This window comes from Grammomys surdaster, unplaced genomic scaffold (genome assembly GCF_004785775.1).
Source record: "Grammomys surdaster isolate TR1022 unplaced genomic scaffold, NIH_TR_1.0 125901, whole genome shotgun sequence".
NCBI lineage: Eukaryota > Metazoa > Chordata > Mammalia > Rodentia > Muridae > Grammomys > Grammomys surdaster.
Genome location: NW_021620725.1, coordinates 667,944 through 692,115, shown reverse-complemented (window position 1 = coordinate 692,115; position 24,172 = coordinate 667,944). Strand labels below are relative to the sequence as shown.

At 41.1% G+C, this 24,172-nt stretch overlaps 1 protein-coding gene across 2 annotated transcripts in view; it reads right to left on the bottom strand.

Annotated features, from left to right (window-relative positions):
* Gramd1c (GRAM domain containing 1C) overlaps window positions 1-24,172 on the bottom strand; it is a 74,333-nt gene that overhangs the window by 20,584 nt on the left and 29,577 nt on the right. Inside the window, exons 1-4 of one of the 2 annotated variants that reach the window (XM_028752430.1) lie at window positions 13,613-13,839; window positions 10,534-10,649; window positions 6,898-7,030; window positions 4,017-4,179 (exon numbers count right to left, since the gene is read on the bottom strand). In XM_028752430.1, coding sequence (XP_028608263.1) covers window positions 4,017-4,179; window positions 6,898-7,030; window positions 10,534-10,574 — 337 coding nt within the window. In that variant the 5' untranslated portion in view covers window positions 10,575-10,649; window positions 13,613-13,839. Of the gene's footprint in view, window positions 1-4,016; window positions 4,180-6,897; window positions 7,031-10,533; window positions 10,650-13,612; window positions 13,840-24,172 lie in introns of those variants that run through there. The other variant, XM_028752429.1, reaches the window with a different exon arrangement.

The window sequence follows — 24,172 nt, the reverse complement described above, 5'->3', positions numbered from 1 at the left end:
TAGGAACTCAACAATGAAATGACTTTTTAAGGACGATTCTTTTAAGAGTAGGTTTGAACAAAGAGAAAATAACTCTTCTTTTTGGTGTCACTTGCCTATTTGGCCACTGGGTGCCACAATAGATCTTCCTGGAGTCTTGGGTTCAGTCCAGCAGCACGTGACTAATTCATACCCATTCATCCTAACGTGTACCAGCAGGAGCCCTATTAAGGCCTTGCCACTCATCATCCCCAACAGACCTACTGCACTGACTTCAACGCAGGCGTCCATAGTTTCAAGAAAGACTTCTCTTTTTTTTTTTTTTTTTTTTAATTGGATATTGGCCAAGGACAAGCAAGTGAGCTTCAGGCAGGAATCTGACATTAGGCTAGAACAAAGTAATTTCAGACAGGAATCTAAATTTTAGGCTATAACAAGGAAGTAGGCTTCAGACATGAAAATGACTTTGGGCTAGGACAGGGAAGTTGGCTCAGATATTTTGGTGGCGAAACACTGATCATGGGAGTGTTCACGGAATTTTGTTTATTGCCTTGCTTGTTCTTTGACTATTTGTGTCTATTGTCTTGCTTGTTCCTTGAGTATTTGCATCTATTATATTGCTAGTTCCTCAACCTAGAAATGACCTTGATACTTGCATGTAATTAAAATGGTATAAAAGCAAAAAGGAGGAGGGGGAATGGGATAGGGAGGTTCTAGGGAAGGGAAATGGAGAAAGGGGATGACATCTGAAATGTAAATAAATAAAATATCAAGAAAGACTTCTTATAAAACCTACTGTATAATAACCATGGGTTATGAGCACTTGGAGAAAGTTAAAAGTATGGCTTGCCAGGAAGTTTCCCTTAAATGTTGGGGGTTTTTGGTTTTGTTTGGGCTTGATTATTATATTCTAAACTATTCCCTGCTTCCCTCTTCCTCCTCCCCTAACCTCCTGGGCACACACTAAGGAAAGAGCAAGAAGGTATCTATCCACAGCCAGCAAGAGTGTCCTCACCAGAGGGCAATTTGGCTGGGTCTGATCTGTGGCTTCTACCCTACAGAACTTTAAGGAATGACATTGTTCTTATCTGAGTCATGTGGTATCTGTCACGGCAGCTCATGCTGCCTAATATAATGTGTGAGCATCGAAGGGGCATACTGGGCAGGCTTGTCGGTCCTGTCTTATGAAGCTCAGGTACCCTCAGCAGCAGCTGCTGCTGCTCCATGGCTGATCTCCCTCCTTCCTCTTCAGAGGGTGGCTGGCCTGACTGATGGGGTCATCCTCATTTTCTGCTCAGTCAGCAGCCCTGTTACCTCTGGCACACTTAAGTGGATTATCCTCTAACTTGGCTACCTTTAGTGTTAAGGGTGCTATTCTGGTCTCTCTGACTTGCTCTTTGCTTCGTTTTTGTCCTTCCCTATTTTATTACAGTCGGGATATCAGGAAGGATACTATCTGTTGAGCCTGTGCAGCAATATAAAGCATACAATAAAAAACAGCAGCCAGAGCGCAGCACATCTGATACCTTTGATACTGAAAGAAGGACTTTCTTTGGTAAAGACTCTGAGTATTCATCATCATTAGAGTTTAGCTAAATCTATTGGTCTTCTTAAACCAAATAATTTGTTTAATTTTCTTTTTTTCAAGTTATTTGGCTTGGTGACAAGCACCTTTACCCACTGAACCACCTCACTGGCCCCATACATTATTTTAAATACCATGTAGAATATTTAAATGCCATATGCAATATTATTAGCAGTTTTATTTGTAAAAAAAATTTCAAGTATTCAATGTTCCTTTAAAAGTGATTTGATTATAGTTGTGTGGCTTGGTGTTTTTGTGGGACTCCAAACAGAGAGTGAGGGCTGTTTCTGACGCTTTTGCCTGCCCTTGAGAACTTCGTCCTTCTACTGGGTTGCCTCATCCAGCCTGGATATGAGGTATGTCCCTAGTCTTACTGCAACTTGATATGCCATGTTTAATTGATATCCTTAGAAGGCCTGCCCTTTTCTGAAGAGACATGGAGAAGTGGATTTTGGAGGGGAGGGGCGAGGAGGAAGGGGAAACTGTGGTTGGATGTAATATATGAGAGAATAAATTAATACAAAATTTAAAGTGATTTGAAAATTAATTTAAATTTAAAAATTTCAATATATACCAACTGTAATAAAAGAATCCAGAAATGATCATGAGGTGTGATCACGCTTCTTCTGTCTTCAAAGTTATCTCTAAATATTTCTCGAAAATATTCTAAAAGATAACCAAAGTCAAAAGCATATAATGTCACCCATACAGAGTGGAATAGTAATCTTTAAGTAATATCAATAAGGTAATCTTTATTTTGTTTTGTTTTGTTGTTTTTCGAGACAGGGTTTCTCTGTACAGCCCTGGCTATCCTGGAACCCTGGAACTCACTCTGTAGACCAGGCTGGCCTTGAACTCAGAAATCCACCTGTCTCTGCCTCTCAAGTGGTGGAATTAAAGGCGTGCGTCACCACTGCCTGGCAGGTAATCTTTTAAACAGGGTTGCTTTCTAGACATTTGTATTTCCTTTTGGAAGCCACATACAGTAATTCAAATTAATATTTATCTAAGAATGTGACTACTTGCTTTCATAAAACTGTATACATATATATAGATGTGTATGTGTGTGTATATATATATAAATAAATATAAATATAAATATAAATATAATTTATATATATAAAATTAGGTTAACAGAGCCTTGATTGGTTGGTTGGTTAGTTCGTTGGTTGGTTGCCTGGTTGAGGCAGGATGTCACTATGTACCTTGGCTAATCTGGAACTCATTATGTAGACCAGGCTAGCCTTAAACTTACAGTGATCCGCCTGCCTCTGCTTCCCAAATGCTGGGATTAAAGGTGTGCATCACTGCACCTAGCAGATGTCCCTTTGGAAAAAGAAGAGAGAAAAGAAGTTGGGAAGCGCTGGTCATAGTACTCAGGCCTTTAATCCCAGCAGTGTGGCAGACACAGGAAGATCTAGGAGTTCAAAAGAACTAAAAAGTGAGTTATAGGCCAGCCACCCAATAGTACACAGTGAGAATCTATCTTTAATAGTAATAGTAATTAATAGTAATAATAAAAAACTTGGGAAGTAGTTTAAATGAAAGAAGACTGGAATCAAAAGATCTTGTCCTCAATCCAAACCTCTGCACAGCTAACTCATACATGTGTTCAAACAAAACCCTCAATTTCTTATTTTGCTATAGGTAGAGAAGGGGTAGACTAAATGCAGTAACAACGGGAATATCTTACCTCGGCCTGTAGGAGAGGCATTCAGGCTTTCTAGTAAGAGATTTGCTTTTCCACTGATTTGCTTTTCTGCTCTGTGTCCACTGCATGGAAGCCCTGTGAGTGTGTGTTTGTGTGTGTGTGTGTGTGTGTGTGTGTGCGTGCACGTGCGCATGTATGTGTGTGTAAGAACACATTCAGGCACATTTGTTTGTGTGTGTACACGTGTGCCTGTGTCTGTGAAGTCCAGACAACCTTCAGTGTGGTTCCTCAGGAGACAGGCACCTTTATTTTCTGAGACCTGGTCTTGCCTCTCATTGGGATCTGGAATGTATTGATTATGAGAGGCTGCCAGGCCAATGGGACCAAGGATCTGCCTGTCCCTACCTTGCTGATATTGGGAGGGCAGACCTGTGTGACCATGGCCACCAAATGCTGGGTTTGTCATGTGGGTACTAGGGGTAGAACGTAGGTCCTTGTGCTTGCACTGAGATATTCACTATGCCCTAACTCCCTAGTCCTGGAAGCTTGGAATTCTAAGTCACTCTAACAGAGACCTTCAAACTCCAGGCTGAGAGAAATAAAGACGTGTAGACTGATTAGCTGGTCTCCTGTTTTCTACACACATCCATTCCTTTTCTGGTTCTCTGTAGTGCAAGGCTGCCACAATCGAATCCTTACTCTACACACACATTACACACACACACACACACACACTCCTAACACAAAGGTAAACATGTTAGAAGACATGCCTGGAATTTTGTTAAGATTTAAATTCTTTACCTTCGTCCACAGAATCTGAAGTGCTGCTTTTGTCCAGAGAAAGGTATTCATTCTTATTCAAGTCCAGTGACTTGGAGGGCGCTCTGCTTAGTCTATTTTCTGTAGCTAGGGAAGGACTTTTTCTCGTGTGTCTCTCATTCTGGGACTCCTCTTTTCCGAATCCCTAAAAGACACACAATTTGGTTTAAAAGTTTGTTTGTTTGTTTTTTAAACCAATTTGAAGCGTAGGTGTTAACAGTAAGAACTTTAATATTAAACATGAAGAGAACAGGGTTGAAATGCTGCTTTTTGGAAAATATTAACAGCATTCTGTTAGGATTGAATGCTACCCTTGGTATGTTAGTAGGTAACGAAGGCCTTTCTGCAGTGTTCTCACACAGTGGTGAATGGCAAACTGAAGAACATCACATAAAAGGGATTCAAAGGAAGCTACCAGCATGTGAGTGGAGCACAAAGGAAAGGAAACAGAAGGCAAGGATATCGAACCATAGGGTCTTTTGAGAGGCCAAACCAAAGTTAGTTCCTTAGCCCGCCTCTCTCAAAACCAGAAACTAAAGTAGAAATGGAAGGACCATAAAGAGATAGAAGTCATTTAGGGTGCAGTGGGGAGAGGAGATTAACTTCACAACAAGCCCGACTGGTCCTACCATTAAGAGACTAAGAGATAGAGAATTAAAATATACCAAAATACGTTAAGTATACTTTCTGAGCATGATTAATGAGGACAGGTCATTTCTATAGTAATAGACATAATAGTAGGTAGAGATAGTAAATGATGGGCATTAAATGTAAATCTGTTGTTATGTTATGATTCAAATAGAACTAACTACAATCAGTAAGGTAAGTATAAAATATGTAATGATTCAAATAGAACTAACTACAATCAGTAAGGTAAGTATAAAATATGTATTAACTATACAGAAAAATTCCTCTTTGCCCTGAGAACACAGATAAAAAGGGCATACAAAACATATATCCAGCCGTTCACTTTTCTGCTCTAGAAGATCCTTGCCTAGCACTGAATGGATACTCAGCTCCAGGGAGGACATAGGTTTTAACCACTGGTCTGTCAGGAAGCTGAGTGGTAACTGGGACCCAGGACACAACTTATTAAAGAGTTAGACTACTGTATCCAGAGAACTGATTCTTCAAGCAGACAATGCAGTTACAATCAAGAGTTGATACATTTGGGAATTACATAGTAGAGAACAATATGCTTGCTTAGTGGACTCAGAGCCTCTCAAGAGCCAAGCAAAGCTCCACACTGTTATCTTCTTGCTAAATTTTATTTCTTATTTATAGAAATATCTGTAAATCCCTATATAAAAAGTAAGAATGGGGGTGGAGAGATGGTTCAGTGGTTAAATGCATTGATTGCTCTTCCAAAGGACCTGGGTTCAATTCCCAGCACCCACACAACGACTTAAGACTGTCTATAACTCCAGTTCCAGGGAAACCAACACCTTCACACAGATATAAATACAGGCAAAACATTAATGCACATAAAATAAACACATATAATAAAATAAATCTATAAATTTTAATAATTTTAAAAGAAAGGGAAAAAAGTAACAACTGTAGGCATTTGTATTGTTTTTATCTCCAAATAGTTTACTGTATTTCATAAGGAATATTAATTTTAGTTGTTTCACAAGGAATACTAATTTTAGTTGTTTCTGATTTTTGCTATTTTTAAATTTGATGAAAGTTAAAAAACAAAATCAAAGTGAAAGATAAACAACATTTGCTAATCTCTAAGACCTGAGACTCTCACTAAAACACTCCTTGGGAGAAAAAAACCCACGAGTTTGAAAACCTCTGTGTACATCAACAAGAATATCATTGACCTACTGCATTCTTTTCCATCCCATTCACTACTAGGGATGGACAACTTCTTTCAGGGATAGAACTAGAGGTAAGACCAGCAGGCTAACTGTCTGATGGACACAGGAAAAGCTGTGTCAAAGCACCTAGCTCTTAGAAGGTAGCCTCCAAATACCTTATTCTTCACTAAGAAAATGGTTCATCAGAAAAAACAGCCCTGTGTCTGTGGGGGAAAAAAGACTCTAATGTGCATGGGACACATTGCTCTACCAGGAAAAAAAAAAAAAAAGGAAACACAAGAGATTAGTGGTCAGTTTAAAAAGACAGAAGCCCCTCTGAAGGGGCTGCCATTGGCAGGGGAGACACACTGAGTATCAGATAACAGGAACAATGATCCAGATGTATTTGTAAGTGCCTACAACCCTTGTACTGGGAGAGTGAAGATGACTATGACACAGGTTGAGGCCTGTCCAAGACACACGACAATACCCTGTCTAAAAAAAAATAAAATCACGACGCCAAGTGATTGAAATTCAGTACATTTTAAAGCTAGTACACATATGATACTTGAGAAAAAAAAAGGAAGCTCACCAGCTAACTAAAAATCCCAGTTGGACTGTCATATTTAATGGGTTATTTAAAAAGTATCTACAAAAAAAAAAAGTATTCCCTGTGACCAAACCTATGCAAACAGCTCATCTCTTCCCATTCAAAATACATTTTCTCCATCACACGTATTCCTCACTCTTGGGGCAATTCCGCTAACTACAAGTTCCTATGCCTTGTTATATTTTAAACAGTACTTGGTGTTTTAATATATGTTGCTCAAGAACCTGCTGGCAGCTCTGTGCCTTAGTCATCTTTGAAGAACAGTATATACTAACCCTATGTGACCTCTGCTACTTAGAGACTTAAATTCTCTTCCTGAAATAAAGTAGCAGCCAGACATTCCAAGCTTTTAAAAACGTTGAATACATTGCATCTCTGACTTGGTCTGATCTTATGATTAACAGGAATTGGCACTGGGTGTAGGTTTTGAGGAACAGCAGATACTGACTCTTTTCGGTGAGTTCCCATCCAATGACTCTGTTTCTGAAGCTCTGCTTATTGACTCCTGTGTAAAACTGATGGCCTTGGAGAACTTCTCATCTCTTTCCCCAGAGTCATCCACACTGCTTCTTCCTGGGCTTCTGTAGGAAACAGAGCATTACAGAAGCATAAGATCATCTCCACGAAGACAGCCCTTCATGTTCCTCTCAGAGAGGTTCACTAGCCTAACGCATCTCAACAAAGAATAGATTATTAAGCTACCCTCTTAAAGACACCAGCTAACTTTATTCTTGAAATAAAACATGTTCATATGCAAATCCATACATTTCAGAAACTACTAAAAACATAATGAAATACAAATAACCCCAGCTGATCCAATATATGTGGCTGAAGGTCACACTGTAAAACCACAGAGCTTCAAAGGTTTGGGAAGATGTTTAGTTGGGTGCCACTAGGTACCAGAAGGCAGTTTTATGTCCTCTTGCTTCTGACTTCATCTCAATAGAGATAACAAGGCCCTCTAGGGGGTGGAAGCTCCTCATGGCTAAATATAATGGTCATCAGTCAGGCTGAGGCAGGACAGAAAGACAGGAAAACAAGGGTATGTGGGAAGGGAAATAGGCCCCTTTACTCTGAGATCTGGCTTCCATTTCCTTCTAGCTCAGAGTCAAGAAACTTCAACACAAATGACAAAATAGAGACTACTGGCAACGAGGCAGGTGTGGTGGTGTGCACCTTCAATTCTAGCACCTGGAGGCAGAGGCAGGGGGATCTCTGCAAGTTCAGGGATGGTCTGGTCTACAAAGGGAGTTCCAGGGTACTCAGAGCTACACAACCCTGTTCAAAATGAAACAAAAGGAAACACCTGCCTAAAAAGCTAAAGATGTTGTTGCAATAAGGATGTTCAAACAACCAAGCCTCTGGGCAAGCCTCTGTGCTTACCTAGGATGTTTATGCCCTGGGGCCTAACTGTGCCGGCAGTCCTCTCTGAGCAATGCACCACATGAAGTCACATTATAGTTTCTTTTACAAAAGAAAAATTTTAAGTAAAATAAGTAAGCCCGTTCATATATTCTTATTTGATTTCTAAAACTTTACTTAACTTTGAAACTATATCGTTAAGCCTTGTGATGAACTATATACCCTTTAAACATCGTAACTCTTAAAATACATATATTCACTGTAAAGAAAATGACTCATGGCTCTCTTGAGAAGCCCTGCACCCATGTCTTAGATGTGTTCTTTTTCCTTAAAGGTAGCTCTGTCTCCCTGTCTCTATTTTTGCTCCCGCCTCCCCACCTTGTGCTTAAATCAAGCATGCACTTGTACCCGTCTCTCTTATCTACTTAACAAACCTGGTTTACTCTCACTTGTCCCGAAATTCTTTTCTGTGCTGAGAATCCAGCTTTACCTGAGTTCAGGTCCTAAGAAGAGTATGGGCTGCTCAGGTCCCATTGCCACTGACAAGCTACTTAATCCCAAGAATAACTTGTAAAACTACAGCTTTCAGACGGTTATAGTGCCAAGACTACAGCAAATGTTCTAAGATCTGCTTTTGGTTTTTCAGTGTAAGCTATTATATCTAAGGAGCATAACCAACCCATTTTCCAGTAATCTATCATCAAATCCAATTCCCATGTAATAATTATTACACGTACACAAAGGTTTAAATAAAGTATCAGCCTAACATCTTATGTAATCTCATCCCACGGAATGAGTTTAAAAAGCTTAGAAGTATTATATTCCTGTCCTAGTTAGGGTTACTGTTGCTGGGGGGGAAAGGATTTATTTGGCTTACACTTCCATATCATTGTTCATCTTCGAAGGAACTCAAGCATGGCTGGAACCTGGAGGCAGGAGCTGATGCAGAGGCAGGGGAGGGGAGTTGCTTATTGCCTTGCTCGCCATGGCTTGGTCAGCCTGCTTTCTTGTAGAACCCAGAACTACCAGCCTAGGGATGGCACCACCCACCATGGGCTGGGCGCTACCCCATCAGTCACTAATTAGGGAAATGCCTTAAGCAGGCTCTTAGGGAGGCATTTTCTCAGTTGAGGCTCCCTCCTCTTTGATGATTCTAGCTCATGTCAAATGGGCATAAAATAAATCAGCACAAGCCCTATTTAATTCTGCCCAAATAATGATTAATAGGCCTGCTATCAGCTCCCTCCTGGATAGGCAGAATGGTGGGGCTCTGTGGGGAGCAAGAGGGGGAAAAAGATCCTTGAAATAGCTCACCAGTTGAGTATGAAGATCTCTGGAGCTTAAGGGGGATAGAAAGGAGAGAGGAAAGGAAAGGAGGGAATGCAAGAATGAGAACAGAGACAAACAACGTGGAGAAGGTTTGAAGTGGACGTGCTGTTTTCAGAGGGAGAGGGAGCAAGGAAGAACTAGGCACAAGGATCCTGCCCCCAGAAAACAGTCACCAGGAGAAGAGAAGACAGCTTCACTGGTGACCTCCAATGTGTATGAGATACTTGGTCAAAATACGTATTCTTTCCTGCTTCAGAGGCTACAGAGCTCACACGTCAGCAGAGACCTTGAAGGCCTCTGAATCTAACTGCCTTGTGTTCATAGATCGGGAAACTGAGGCCTGGGAATGTCTAAAGGTTTGCCAGAGATATCTCAGCTACAAAGCACAATCCAGATCTTGTTGACTATGCCCCAAGGCTCTCTGTATCAGTAAACTGATTTTCTACATCGTTTCGGTACCTAAGCAATACCAGCAAACTTTATGATGATAGCAGTGCAATGGAAAAATGTGAACTTTACAGGAAAGTTATAAAATATGCATGTGCAGCGGTGTGAAAAAAGACTATCAAATATTGATGTAAACTGAGACAACATAGGTTGGAGCAGTAGAACAGAAGACTGCCCAGAGGAGGAGAGCATCTGTATGTATTAAAACTTTCAACATACTTACATTATAAGATTTGGAGGGCTGTGGAGATGTCTCAGCCGTTACCCGATAGGCTCCCAGCCAACATGGCAAGATTTGGTCCTTGCATCTTGGCTTCTCTCACTTGGCATAATGTTTGCTACATTGTGTATTTTAATGTATTACCTTTGTTTATTGAGGCTATGGCCTCAATTAGCATTGATGGGGTATATTTTTCCTTGGACAGTTAGTAAGTAAAATATTCACACTTCTAAATGAACAGCTGTCAAAATCATCTCTCTACTAATTTCTTTATCACACTGTAGCACCACGTGACCCTGGCATCACCATGGCTTGCATTCCCGGGCCACTGTCAGCAATTCTGACTAATGTGGTTAGTGTCTACTGAGTGCTAGGCACACGTCACTGTGCTAGAGAGCCTTCAAAAAAGTCATGAAACCACCCTACCCCTCAAATTGCTCTAGTGTCTCCTGTGAGCTCGGGGATCTCACCAGCCCCTGCTCCAGATCCTTAAGAAAAAGCCTTTCTAAGAAGCAAATGCTAAAAGTCATAGCCTCATCTTTAACACTTCTTCATGTCCCACATGTGTTTACCAACTTAGCAAATGAGTCTCTTCTCGCCAAATTGCACTCTACCAATAAAAGGGCAAACCGCACCAAATGATGAGTTTCTAGAAATTCAGAATGGAGATGACCCACACGTGATGGTTCACCATACCCCTTGACATGCTACATTGCCTCACTGTACCTTGGCTGCACATTTTCTTCAACTGACAACAAGTGTTCCATTTCTTCAGCGTTTAAGCCCAGCTCCGTGCCATAGTTCTGCTGGAGCAGTTGCCAGAACTCCTGTCTGGTCAGGCTCTAAGAGGACAGAAACATTGCATGACTATTGGTAAATGCAACAGATAACGTAACAGTGATTCAAAGCACAAAGACCAAAGTCAAAGGAGCTGTGGCCTGAGCAGTCAAGGTGTGGCTCTGATCGATCCTGGCCTATTTGTCTCCCTAGTTTCTATTTTCTATAAAAAGAAAAAAAAAATGGGTTAATGAGGGCTGGGCACATAGGTTAGTGGTTGAGAACTGCATATCATCCATAAGGCTCTGAGTTCAATCCCCAGCACTGAAAAAGAAAGGTTAAGTTTGACCATTTGATAAGAGACGATACAAGAGGAAGTTCCATGGATAAGAGCACTGGCTGCTCTTCTCCAGGGCCTTGGGTTTGATTTCCAGCACCTGCACAGTGGCTCACAGCCATCTATGACTCCAGTTCCAGGGGATCTTCTGGCCATCTTAGGCACACGACTGGTGCTCAAACCTACATGTAGGCAAAAATGTAAAAATAAATAAGTAAATAAGGACTTATTATAGATAAACAGATAAATCGTTTCTCATCTGAGATATGGTTTAACCATGTTCTCCAGGCTGATCTCGGACTAGAGCTATTCTTCAAAGTAGTTGAAACTAAAAGGCGCATCTCACTTAGAAAATAGTGGGTTTTCAAAGTGTATAATAAAGTAGCTACTGTGCATAAGTACACTTCAGTAAAGATGTTTAAAGTGTTTTTTTTCTATAAAAGTAAGTTACTTATCATTTCTGGTAATTACTGATCCATACAACCTATGATCACAATTCAGAGTCATTCTAAATGTCAACTCAGAACCAATATTTTTAATTCACTATTGTTTCTGAATATTTTAAGCATTTTTAGAACTTTGTACACCAATGAGCTCTAAACTACATTTTCCTAAAATATAAATGCAAGAAAACAAACTTCAGAATGCTAATTTACTTTTAATAAGGTCCAGCTTGCTTTCTTTATAGATAGCATATTAGTGGTAAAATCAAATACAGCAGAGAAATGAATTCGTGGTTAAGAGTGCTTGCAGCTCCATCAAAGGACCAGAGACCACATCCTAGTTCCCACGTGAGACAAGTCACAAACACCTGAAACTCCAAAGGATCTGACACACCCTTCAGGATTCCATGGGCATCTCACACACACACACACACACACACACACACACACACACACACACACACACAAATATTGACCCACTTAAAAAACCTTAATCAAATAAAGCAAGCTGTAAACTATTTGGAAAAATAACATCATATTTTAGTGACAGACTGGTTTCTAGGAGCATTAGAATTAATTATATGATTGAGCAAGACAAGAGACAGACAGCGTGGTACTTGAAGCAACTGTCAACAGATCTTTCATCCATTCCACAGCTCTCTATTGAGAACCTAAGAGTGTAAAAACAATCCCTATATTAAGTACTTACATCTGAAGAATAAAGGGCGCTCTTAAATAAGATGCACAGGATCATGTGCTAATGGGCTGGGAGAGTCAGTGGGATAGGGAATCATAAAAGGAGTTAATATTATTGAGAGCCAGGGTGACCAGATAAGGCTCCACAGTGGAGACGGGCTTCTGGGTAAGCTGGAGGAAAGACGGATGTGGGGAAGAAAAACTACAAGAGATGGAGAGAAGGCAACCAAGCCATAGAGAGGGAATAGAAGGATGGAAGTCATGTTAATTAGGAAGCCAGCAAGTAAGTCATCTTTTAGTCCAATTAGAGAAATGTTTTAAAGTTAGGAAGTATAATGTACAAATGCGTAATGGGGTCAAATGTATAAAGACCCTGAATTCAGCCCCGGTATTCTCTACAACACCTCCTCCTCCTCTTCCCTCCTCCTCTTCCCTCCTCCTCTTCCCTCCTCCTCTTCCCTCCTCCCAGGAGCTGCTGTGTGTCCTTGTTTTACTAGATGACTCTGGTTACATTTCATGGAACCAGGGAGCTTAAAAGGAAAACGCCTGTACTTGTGGCAGCTGTATCCCAGTTTGCCAAGCCCAGATGACCAGACCACAAGACCAGTTGATGACAATTCAGATGTCATTATCCACATTTCAAAATGTCAAAAATATCCAAATACCTACAGATAAAGGAACTGAGCTAAGAAAAACAAGCCTCTTTGCTTCGAGCTGATTATATCAACATGGAATGGAAATCTCAGGTTGGAGAATTCCAACTGAAAATCACACATCTAGAAAACAAATTCTGTAATGCTCTCTCTTTACTAGAACTGTCTTTCTAGTGGATGACGTCTTCTCAAGTAGAATACCCAGAGAAGAAAAATGTAAAGGCCCATTAGTGACAGTTAAGGAAACTCCTGTCCTTGGTCCTAAAGGGACTCGCCTTCTACCCCAGAGATTCCGTGTGGATTCTGTTTTCATAGCAATACTTCATACTTTGAATTAACGAAATCTTCCAGAGAGGACATCTTTGGAACTGTTTTCGTATCACAAAAGGATGGTTAGTTAGCTTTACCAAAAGAAGACAATTTTTCAGCACAATGCGTCTTAGATTATTAACCTTTCACAAAAACAGTTTGAAATAATAGACGTTTCTGAAGATAAAAACTAAAGCAAACAAATGACTTGGTGATGAACACTCAGCTTCCTAACGGTAAAAGACACGCAACTGGTGAGCAAAACCTGAGAACAAAATGCTATTTAAGTTAATTAGCAAGATAATTTCAACATACATTTTCATCCATTAGTTAAATGTAAATACATAATTGGTTAATGGAAAACAAAACAAAACTCATTTCATTCACGGTGTGGTAGATTTGCTAATTTGTTAAAAGTGACTATTTCTGCAAGGTTGTCCAGCTGTCTCAAAAAACGTGACTATTTACAATCACACTGTTCAAACACGCCAGCTGATAGTCGCAACTTTTTCAGTAGTTAGCAGCTGAGCCTTAAAAACAAAAACAAAAACAAAACCGACCTAAATATTATATGAAAGCCGACCACCTACCTGCAAAGGCGCGAAGCGGCTCTGGGTTCAGCCTGCAGATACTTGAACAAAATAAAGGTGGACTAAGCAGTAATCAGATAGGAGTCAAAAGTCAGCAGATCAATTTCTGGCCCAGAAAGCTTAGTATTCTAAGTACTCTATGAAGTCTTTACCCACAGTAGAGCTTCAAAACTTTGATGACAGCTAAGCAAACTGGCTACTTCAATTTCCTACTCTTCTATGAGGCTCTTTGCCACGTAAAAGCCAAGTTCTAGTGCAGTGTGAAGCTTCAGTTGTCTCTTCCTGATTCTGAGCACCAGCCCTTCTTCCAGGGGGCGGGTCAGACTGCAGAGCTGAAGTCACACCTCACTCCACAGGTTCCTAAGCCACGCCCACTGGAAGAGGCTAGGTAAACAATGTTTTATTAAAGGGACAGTTCCTAATTTCTTCTCCTGTACACACCGATTAGCGACAGGATGCAAATGAAAAGATCTTACGTGTACTCAATTAATGTAAAATATCTACTGCAATATTATTTTAACCCCACGTGAAAATTACCTATGTTAAAACGGAACTTCCCCATGACCATGGTTTTCGATTCAACTCTAGCGAGTCATTAATACCTGTTCTTATTCCATATCAGCACTGACCAGTCTCCTCATCAGACTCCTGCCTTCACGACTAGCATAGATCCTATCCTGAGTACCCTAAAAGGAATGTTGGGGAGTTAGCCAGAAGAGCCAGCTCTTCAGGTAAGGCATTCAGCATATCTTTCGTCACTGCAAAGTTTAAGGTGACGTCTTGACTGCTCGATGACTCTTTCCCTTGAGAATATCTCTGGCTTTAGTGCATTCAGAACAATTTCCTGGCAAAGTCCTGGACTATAACAAATAGGACACAGAATCTCATCTACCAATTCTAATTTTTCCCAAAGAGAAATGTTTTAAATGAGAAATCAAAACTTGCCCTAATTTCTAACAGTTCTCTCTGTTAACTTACTAAAGTGTACAGACAGGTCAAAAGTTGCTTGATGAACTACCAAGACCAGGTTTTGAGAATACTAACGTCTGATGGCTTTACCAGAGTGACACTGAAGAATCCCACACCCTCCTGTCAACCTAGTGTGGGTAGCACACACCTTTGATCCCAGCATTCAAGAGGCAGAGGCAGGTGGATCTCATAGTCTACATAGTGACACGGGGACAGTTAGAGCTGCATAATAAAAGGACCCTATCTATAAATAAATAATAAATAAATAAATAAGGACTCCACTCCCTCCTGGGAAAGAGGCACACTGGAGGTCGGCTTCTACTACGAAACTTTGTTGTATTGTACTAGGTTTTCATTGGTTGTAACTGTAAGTACACATACATACTTCCTCTGCTGACCAAATAACTGTGGGAACGTTTATCTGCAATTGGTGTTCATGTACCTCTTTCACTAACTACAAAAATCATTGGGGAAAAAACAAACTCACTGGTAGATAGATAGCAAAATTTAGTTTTCTTAAAGGGGAGGATAGAATCCCCACCCCAACTCCCAAAACCCACAAAAGTTGAACCCTGAAGAAAGCCCAGGATGCAATGCATAAGTAGAAGAGAAACGGATGTCAAAAAAGGTTCAGGGAAAGAACAGAGTTAAGGGGAAAATCCAGGTTATTCACGGAGGAAGAAGACAAAGGTGCCAAACACTGAAAGGTTAAGCAAGGTGACCATGTGGCCAGCAATGTATGGCTAATGCCAGCATCCAGAGAGTGAGGTCACCTGGCACTCTGGTCACTAAGATGAGGTGTGTGTGCTGGAATTGTAACCTCGTGGGTTCATGCGGGAAAGAAACGATGTTACAGCTGTGCTCCCAAATGTCACCTTTAAAACGCCACTCAACAACCTCAGGATAGATGAGTGTTAGAGAGAGCCATCTAGGTGAGTGACTAGGCAGCAGGAGACACGATTGGCAAAGAAGATAGAAGGAACAAGGATTTGACCATGGTTCTGGCTTGGATAGCTGGGCTGAAGATAAGTGGAGCAGTTCTGTCAACCAAAAGGACGATGATGATAATAATAACAATGAAAATTTAGGAATGCGTATCTTTGTCCTGCAGACTATCATGTAGCAAATATAATTAAAACGGTAATGTTGGTGTCTTTTTCATAAGACAGATTTAAATTCTGCATTTGTTAGATTTAGGCTACCACCAGAAAAGTAACCCTAGGTAGCTCTGCAGAGCAGCCTCAGCTCTGCCGCTGTCCTGGGCTTGGGTTCAGGCAGGCTGAGCTCAGTGAGACAGGATCACACACTGCGGATGCCCATTCAGCTGGAAATGCCCTCTCATATCACAGGGACCCATTTCCTAGAGATTAGAAAGCCACTCCGGTGGAGTCAGGCAGCCATCAGAATCTTGATGACAAGCGTGACTGAGCAAAGGGAGCTGGCTTTCAGAAACAACTTGATGATAGTTCATCTCTGCCTCACCTCCTTATATGTCTGTCCTGATCAAAGTCCGCCTGTGAGCCCTTCTTCTCAACCCTGTGTTCTTGGCCTTTGTATAAAGAAGCCTCTAGCTAACATGCCGTTCTTTCTTTATATACACACAGTAATGCATTCCGTCAGTTGTCTTAAACTCTCTCCTTTCCCAACACACTGACAAATTAGACTCTCCCTACCACCATTCTAGTTATTGGGCCTCAAAACAGAATCCAGAGTGACGAATCAGAACTCAAGGAGAGTATACCTGTGGACATTTAAACAGGTCTCCTCAACACCTTACGCCCACTCGGAAGAACACACACTACCTTTGACCATTGAGAATAAGGCTGAAAGCCATGCTGGCTAAGCCTTAGACTTTTACATGAGTGGAGGTTTCTGCTCTGTGAGGTATTGGACCTGAAACTTCATTTTCAGAATGCATGTTTTACCTTTTTTGTATGTGTGATCTGAATGAACAAGTGTGTGTGTATTCAGGTGTGTGTGTGCATGTGTGCATGCATGATACACAGAGAGTGCATTATGTGTGTGTGTGTTTCTGTGTGTGTATATGTGTGTGCATGCATGTGTGGGGGTGCATTCATGTGTGTGTGTGGCTATGTGTGTGTGTGTACGGGTGTACGCATGCATGTATGAATGTACGTGTGGGGGATGCATTTAGGTGCGGGGAGGGTCTGGATGTGGGTGTGAGTGTATGTATGTCGCTGCATGTGTGCAGAGGTCAGAAGACAACCTCAGGTGTGAGGCCTTGCCTTCCTCTCTTTGAGGCAGGGTCTCTTGTTTCCTGCACCATATGCCAGGCCATTTGGCCTGCAAGCTCTCAGGATCCTCCTGTCTCCATCTCCTATCTCGTGACAGGCACGGTGGGATTACAGACTTGTGCCTCTGTGTCCTAGATACACAGTTCTGTGTCCTTTAGTGAGCTCTGAGGATCCAAGCTCAGGTCCTCAAATTTGCAGTAGCAAAGCACATTACCCACTGGGACATGTCTCCAACTCAGCACTCAAATTCTAAGGAGGATTGGCTTCCTGGAGCCCACACCCACTGAGAAAGATAGTACCAAAGCAAGCTTAATTATCTGTGACTTCTTCCTATACAATAGCAGTCCTAAATCCACTGGCAAAATAACATAAGAATAAAGTTCCACTGAGCTTTAACAAGAACACTTTTGATTTTTAACCCTTGTTATTACTGATAGTCATATGTGTGTGTTCATACATACAGATGCACCTGTCTTATTAACTCTACTATTTAGAAACTATAGTTTCCTTATACTTCATTATTTTTGACATACAATAATTAGAAAGCCGAAAATGAGTTAAGCTCCCTCCCTGCTGCCTGTAGATCAGGATGCGAAGTTCTGAGCTCCGGGGCTATGCCTGTCTGTGCCATCATGTACCGCCATGCTCCCCGCCATGACGATGATGGACTAAGCCTCTGAAACTGTAAGTATAATCCTCACTCCTCATCAAGAACACTTTGCAATGGGTGGAGACTGCTACAGAAAACCACAACCACACAAAATGCAGAGTGGTGGAGTCCAGGCTCAGTGGCTACGTCTACAAAACACTCCACACCTGAGGCTAAAGGAACACTGCAGGAGAAGCAGCAGATAGATAGGAAGAGCCAGAGGATCAGAGAATTTGCCTTGCGATGGGTGTCTCCTAGTAACACCGTAAGCTATACCAGCAAAGCCTCACTAAAATGTCTGCCCAAACGTGAGCTAAACCCACATAACACCGATGAGCATGCCAAACCAGTAGGGGAGAGCCCAGAGGCCTCAGTGCTACAGAGAACTCCAGGCATCCGAGTAAAGCTGAGACTGAGAGCTTGTCCTCTGCAGGGAAGAACACACTGGTTGTCCAGTGACGAAACTGTCAACCCTGAAAACGTATATGCAAGTGATACTATAGGGACTCAACAGGTTTAATATGGGACTATGTATGTATATACAAGTACGTATATGCATGCAATGACAGTTGATGAATAATGAAGCCATCAAGGAAGGAGAGTGGGGAGGGTGATACGGGAGGGCCTGGAGAAAGCAAAGGGAAGCTCCATGTTGGAATTAAAATGCAACCTCAAAGCTAAACAACAAGAAACTAGAAACAAATTAAACACATATAGAAATTAATATGACCCCTTAATGCTTCTGAAACAAAATTTGTCTTTTTTTTTCCATATTGGTTTTTTCTTTGAAAAAAATAATTACAATGTTTTATTAATTAGGGATACTTCATATTCAATGCCAAATCCTTATGACTTTGATAAATTGAGACACTTAGAATGTATTTATTGAGTATCTGATACATGTCACATATAACTTATTAACCAAACTGGCATGCTGTAGAAAGCAAGGAGACACAGTTGATATCCTGACTCTGATGGATATGTAGGGGCTGGCAGGTGGAGACGGATGTCACCAGCTATGTTCTAACACTATGCTTTGTCACTGACTATAAGACAGTGAAGGAGACAGACACGGCCTTTGTCCACAAGGTGTATAACCCAAGCAAGGAGAATGAAAACAAAACAAAGAATTGTAATTGCAGCCAGTGCAATGAAGGGGAAATGCAAAATGGAAGCAAAGATGAAGGCTACTTCCGATTTATTAAGGAAACTCGGAACATGGGGTAGGAAATCAGAGATCGAAAGTTGCAGACCATGTTAAAAGACTGGACACACACACACACAAAAGTAGAACATTTAAGAGAAGATATTGAAACATTTGAGCCATAGGACCCAGATTATGAGTCCCTATTTAAACTTTCAAGGCAATAGTTGTTAAGCAAGAGGCACAAATAAAGTGGTAAAGTCTCTTTTACTACAAAAAAAAAAGTAAAAATAAAAGTCACAAAAACAAGCGAGTCGCAGGCACATATTTTAAAAGCACAACTTTGGCTGTAGTCTTGTTGAGGCTTGGACAAACTGTTTCTGGAAAGGGCCATATAGTAAATATACCCTTGGTGAGCCATATGGTCTCTGTTGCAAACGCTCAACTCTGCTGGTGTCATGTAAAAACATAAACAAATGAGAATGGCCGCTTTCCAATAAAACTTTATTTATGGGCACCGAACTTAGAATTTCATATGATTGACAAGTATCAAGAAGTGTTATTCTTTTGTGTGGTGTGTATGTGTGGATGTATGTATGCCCAAGTGCACACACATACACACACACACACACACACACATTTTTTAAACAATGTAAAATGAACTAGGCATAGTGGCACTTGGGAGGCAAAGGCAGGAGGATTACAAGTTCGAGGCTAACCAGGTCTACAAGGCAAGCCACTGTCTCAAAAACCAAACCAAAAACCCACGGGAGATAGGACTGACTGGATAGGATGCCAGCTGGTTTAAATGAGCTGAAGTTAGGGTAGGGAAGAGCCCGGTCTTCTTAAACTATGGTTGTGTGGTTCACTACAAAAGCCTGAGAAAGTATTGATCGTATCACAAGACTGCTGCTGCCACCGTCATCTGGCCCTTAAGTCCCAGGAGCTGGGTATGCTGGATAGAAGTGCTAAGCAAGGCTAATGAGTGAGTGCAAAGTCTGTAGAAACTGAAGTGCTATAAATCACTTCAAAACCAGGCTGACAGACACTAGACACTGAAGCTTCCTGTCAGGAGTTAATATTGGAAATACACTATCCTTTCACATGTAGTGTAACAAAGGAGTCTTATGAGTTGGGAAAAAAAATAGTTCTATTGAAAGCATTTTTTTCTTCTTTCCTTCAACAAGACATCTCATGTACCCCAGGTTAGTCTAGAGCTTGTTGTGTAGCTGAGGATGACCATAAACTTCTGATCCTCCTATTTGCCACTCCCCAGTGTGCGATCACAGATACTGCGTACTCTGTGCTTGCTAGGCCCGCCCTCTACTACTGAGCTACACTTCCAGCTCTGCAAATGTTCTCTTTCAAAAGCAGTACTATGAGTCTAGTTCTTTCCTTCTTCTGTGGACTTTGCTGGAAAAATAAATAAAACAAATGCAAAAGCATATTGTTTAAAACATAATTTAGTCAAATAAAAATGTTTCTATAAGGCAGATGTGTTGATGCAGACCTTTAATCCCAGGACTCAGAAGGCAGAAACAGGTGGATCTCTATGATCTTGAGGCCAGCCTGGTCTACATATCACTATGTTCTAGAACAGCCAAGGCTATGTAGAGAGACCTGGTCTCACAAAAACAAAACAAACAAAAACCAAATCTTTCTTTTAAATCAATTTGTTTTTAAAGTTTTCTCATTCAAGAAGTAAACAAAACTTGCATATTTATATTTAGGAATTTTTCTTTGCTCTTTAGAATATCACACAAAATCAATAAACCAAGAGCCAGATGTGGTGGCACATACCTTTATCAACTCTTTCGAGGCAGAGGTAGGAGGATCTCTGGGAGTTTGAGACTGGCCTGGTCTATATAGTGAGTTCCAGGCCAATGCTACATTACAATACCACAATAGATCCTTGCCTCAATAAGAAGAAAACAAATCTAGCTAATGTACCTTTTATCAATCTAAAAACAATTGAAAACTGAAGGCAAGCCCAGGGTTTTAGTATGGGCTTCTATTGCTGTGATAATGACCGTGACAAAGTCAACTTGGGGAGAGAAAAGAGTTGATTTCATTTTACAACACACAGGTCAAACTCCAGTCCCTAAGGTCAGTAAGAGTAGACACTCAACAGAGTTGAGTTTAAACATGAGTTTAAGTAGCATGCATATATGTATATGTCTCAACACGGGTTGAGACAATCTCTCACTGAACCTGGAGCTCAAAGACTGGCTCTGACCAGCAAGTCCCAGGGTGCCCCTGTCTCTGCCCCATCTCTGCCTCCTCAGTAATGGAATTCTAGGTGTACACTGTACACTTGTTTTTATCTGCGTGCTGAGAATCCAAACCTTGTGTCTTAGTTAGGGTTTTACTGCTGTGAACTAACACCATGACCAATCTAAGTTTTACAAAGGACAACATTTAACTAGGGTGGCTTACAGATTCAGAGGTTCAATCCATCATCATCAAGGTGGGAGCACAGCAGCATCCAGGCAGGCATGATACAGGCAGAGCTAAGAGTTCTACATCTTCATCTGTAGGCTGCTAGTGGAAGACTGACTTTCAGGTATCTAGTGTGAGGGCCCACAGTGACACACCTAATCCAACAAGGTCACACCTCCTAATAGTGCCGCTCCCTGGGCCAAGCATATACACTCCACTCCCTGGCCCCCATAGGCTTATCCAAACACATGAGTCTACGGGGGTCATACCTAAACATAGTATAATTCGAAAATACATTTAGTCCAACTTCAAAAGTCCCCATAGTCTACAGCAGTCTCAACAATATTAAAAGTCCAAAGTTCAAAGTTATTATTAAATGAGAGTTAACAAGTCTAGTGCTAAGAATGAAGTGATCAAAAGGTTTGACAAGCTCAAGTAATATGAAGATGATGGTTCTCCAAACATGTAAACCAAGAATACAGAAGGCATCATACGTGCACATGCATACATGCACACACACACACACACCTGCCTAAGCACACACATATAACCATACACGTGTGCACAATAAATGTTAAACTTTTAAACTGTCTTTCTCTTATATTTAGTCTTTTCAGTCTTAGCTCCATTTTGGTTTTCCTTTGTTGAGATGGGGGTCTTCCTAATGTGCCCCAGGCTGGCCTTGAACTCTCAAATCTCTTGCTTCAGTCTCCGGAGCTTCATAATCATAGGCCTGTACCACTACCTCATCTCTTCTTCACTCTAGATAGATATGGTTAAAGTTTGCTGACCTTTAATATTCTCCAAGAGAACTTTTCATTCTATCGATGCCTATTTTTGCTGTTCTCAATGACTTTTGTCTCTGCTCCAATGTTTATTATTTCTTTGCTTCTGTTTATACCAAGTTTATTTGCTTTCTTTTTTCTAATATCATAAAGCCAAAAGGTAGGTTGGTCATGGATTCAATATTTGTCTTTTTAAAAAATAGATAACAAATGTTTACAGTTATGATTTCCCCTCTAAATACTGCTTTGGCCTTGTCCTGTGAGATTTGATCTTGTTTTGTTTTCATTTGGCTCACAGTAGGATTAATTTTTATCATTTCCTGTGGGGAAACCCTACTATTTAAGGTACAGTCTACCATATCTAGATATGGCACAAAGTGGAGGACCCCCTTTTCCAGCAAGGCTTCCTCTTCTCTGCCTGACCTTATCTGAGGAGCCTGACCCCTACACCCTCTACCTGAGGAAGGTTATGCAGTCCTTGGCAAACTTACAAGTTCAGTTTCCTCTTGCCCAATAAGAACCTTCCCAGCAAGCACCTGGGATTCTTGAAATGGTTTACCATGCAAATGAGGCATTCCCAGTACATTAAGCATCAGCCAATGATTTATGTTCAACCTGACACCTCCTTCCCATTCTCCAAGGTTTGTTTATAGCCCTCGTCCACCACAAATAAAGTGTATGCGCACCAGCTGTTTCTCTGAAGATCATCTAAGAGAGCTGTTTCCTTGAGCACCCTCTGAGAGAATTGTCCTACTGAATTGCCCATCCTCAGAGAAGGCCTTCTTCCTGCTCACAGCTTCACTGGGACCCTGCAGACCCCACTGGTTCCTCAAGGGAGGAAATGCTTACAAGAAGCCACAATTCCCCTTGTGATTTCTTCTTTTACCCAGTGGCTCTTCAGGAATCTTCTCTAACTTTCACTTTCTAGTGAACCTCTGGTTCCTAATTTCAATCCACTGTGACCAGAAAATACATTCTGCATTACTTTAATCCTTTTAAATGTACTGAAGCTTGTTTTATAATCTAGGACTATGGTCTGTTTGGAGAATATCCACATGGCCTTGAGAAAAATGTGTATCTGTTATTGTTGGACAAAACATTCCATCGGTGTCCTCTGGTTCTGGCTAGTCATGTTCTTCTCTTAACTTTTGATCTCTGGGTAGTTGGTCCCATCATTGAAAGTGGGGTATTGAATTCATCTGTTACTGCTAAATTGTTTATTTCTTCCTTCGATTCTGTTTGGTTTTGCTTTATATACATTACAGCTCAGTTACTAGCTGCATAGGCACTTACAATGTTTATGAATTCCAGATGATTTGGCCCTTCTATCAAAGCAGGTACACACTCACACTCCGTGTGTATCCGTTTTAGTGATAAAGTCCGCCTGGTGAGATGTTTCTTGTCAACACTGTTTTCCGTTTGCGTGTCTTATTAAAGTCTGCTTTCACTTTCAAGACGTCGGTGCTTTGAAGCTAATTCTGTCTCAGGCATAACACACAGTTGGGTTGTGTATTTTTTAATTCCATCAGTCTTTGGGTCTTGAGTGCACTGTTTGATTCATTTATATCTATATGAGGATTTACGTAATAAAAGGTCATTTTACTAAGTGTATTGGCTAGTTTTATGTCAACTTGATACAAGCTAGTGTCATTGGAGGAGAGAGGCTCAACTGAGGAAATGCCTCTACAAAGTCCAGCTGTGGGCAAGCTTGTAGGGAGTTTTCTTAATTAGTGATGTATGGAGGTGGACTCAGCCCACTGTGGGTGGTTCCATCCCTAGGCTGGTGGTCCTCGTTTCCATAGAGAAGCAGGTTGAGCAGCAACCCCCTCCATGGCTGTTGTACTAGTTCCTGCCTCTAGGTTCCTGTCTTGTTGAGTTCCTGCCCTGACTTGTGGAAGCATAAGCTGAATATACCCTTTCCTCCCCAACTTGCTTTAGTCATGGTGCTTTATCACAGCAGTAAAAGCCCTAACACACTAAGGGTGTGTCCCTTTATATTCCATTATTAGCTTGTTATGTGTGAAATACATAGTTTCTAGTTAATCATTCTCCTTCCATTAATGTTTCTTTTACTATTTTTTTTTTATCTTGGTCATTATCTTAAAGATCTTAATGAGCACAGTAACTTATAGGCATTGGAGACATAGCTTAGTGGCACATAGAGGCAGCTCTGGGTTCAACCACCAAAACAACAACAATAACAGAGCTGGGGAGATAGATCAACAGATAAGAATGCTTGCTGGGCAAGTATGAGAACCAAAGTTCAAATCCCAAACACCCACATAAAACTCCAGAAATGGCTGCACATACCGCCAGCTC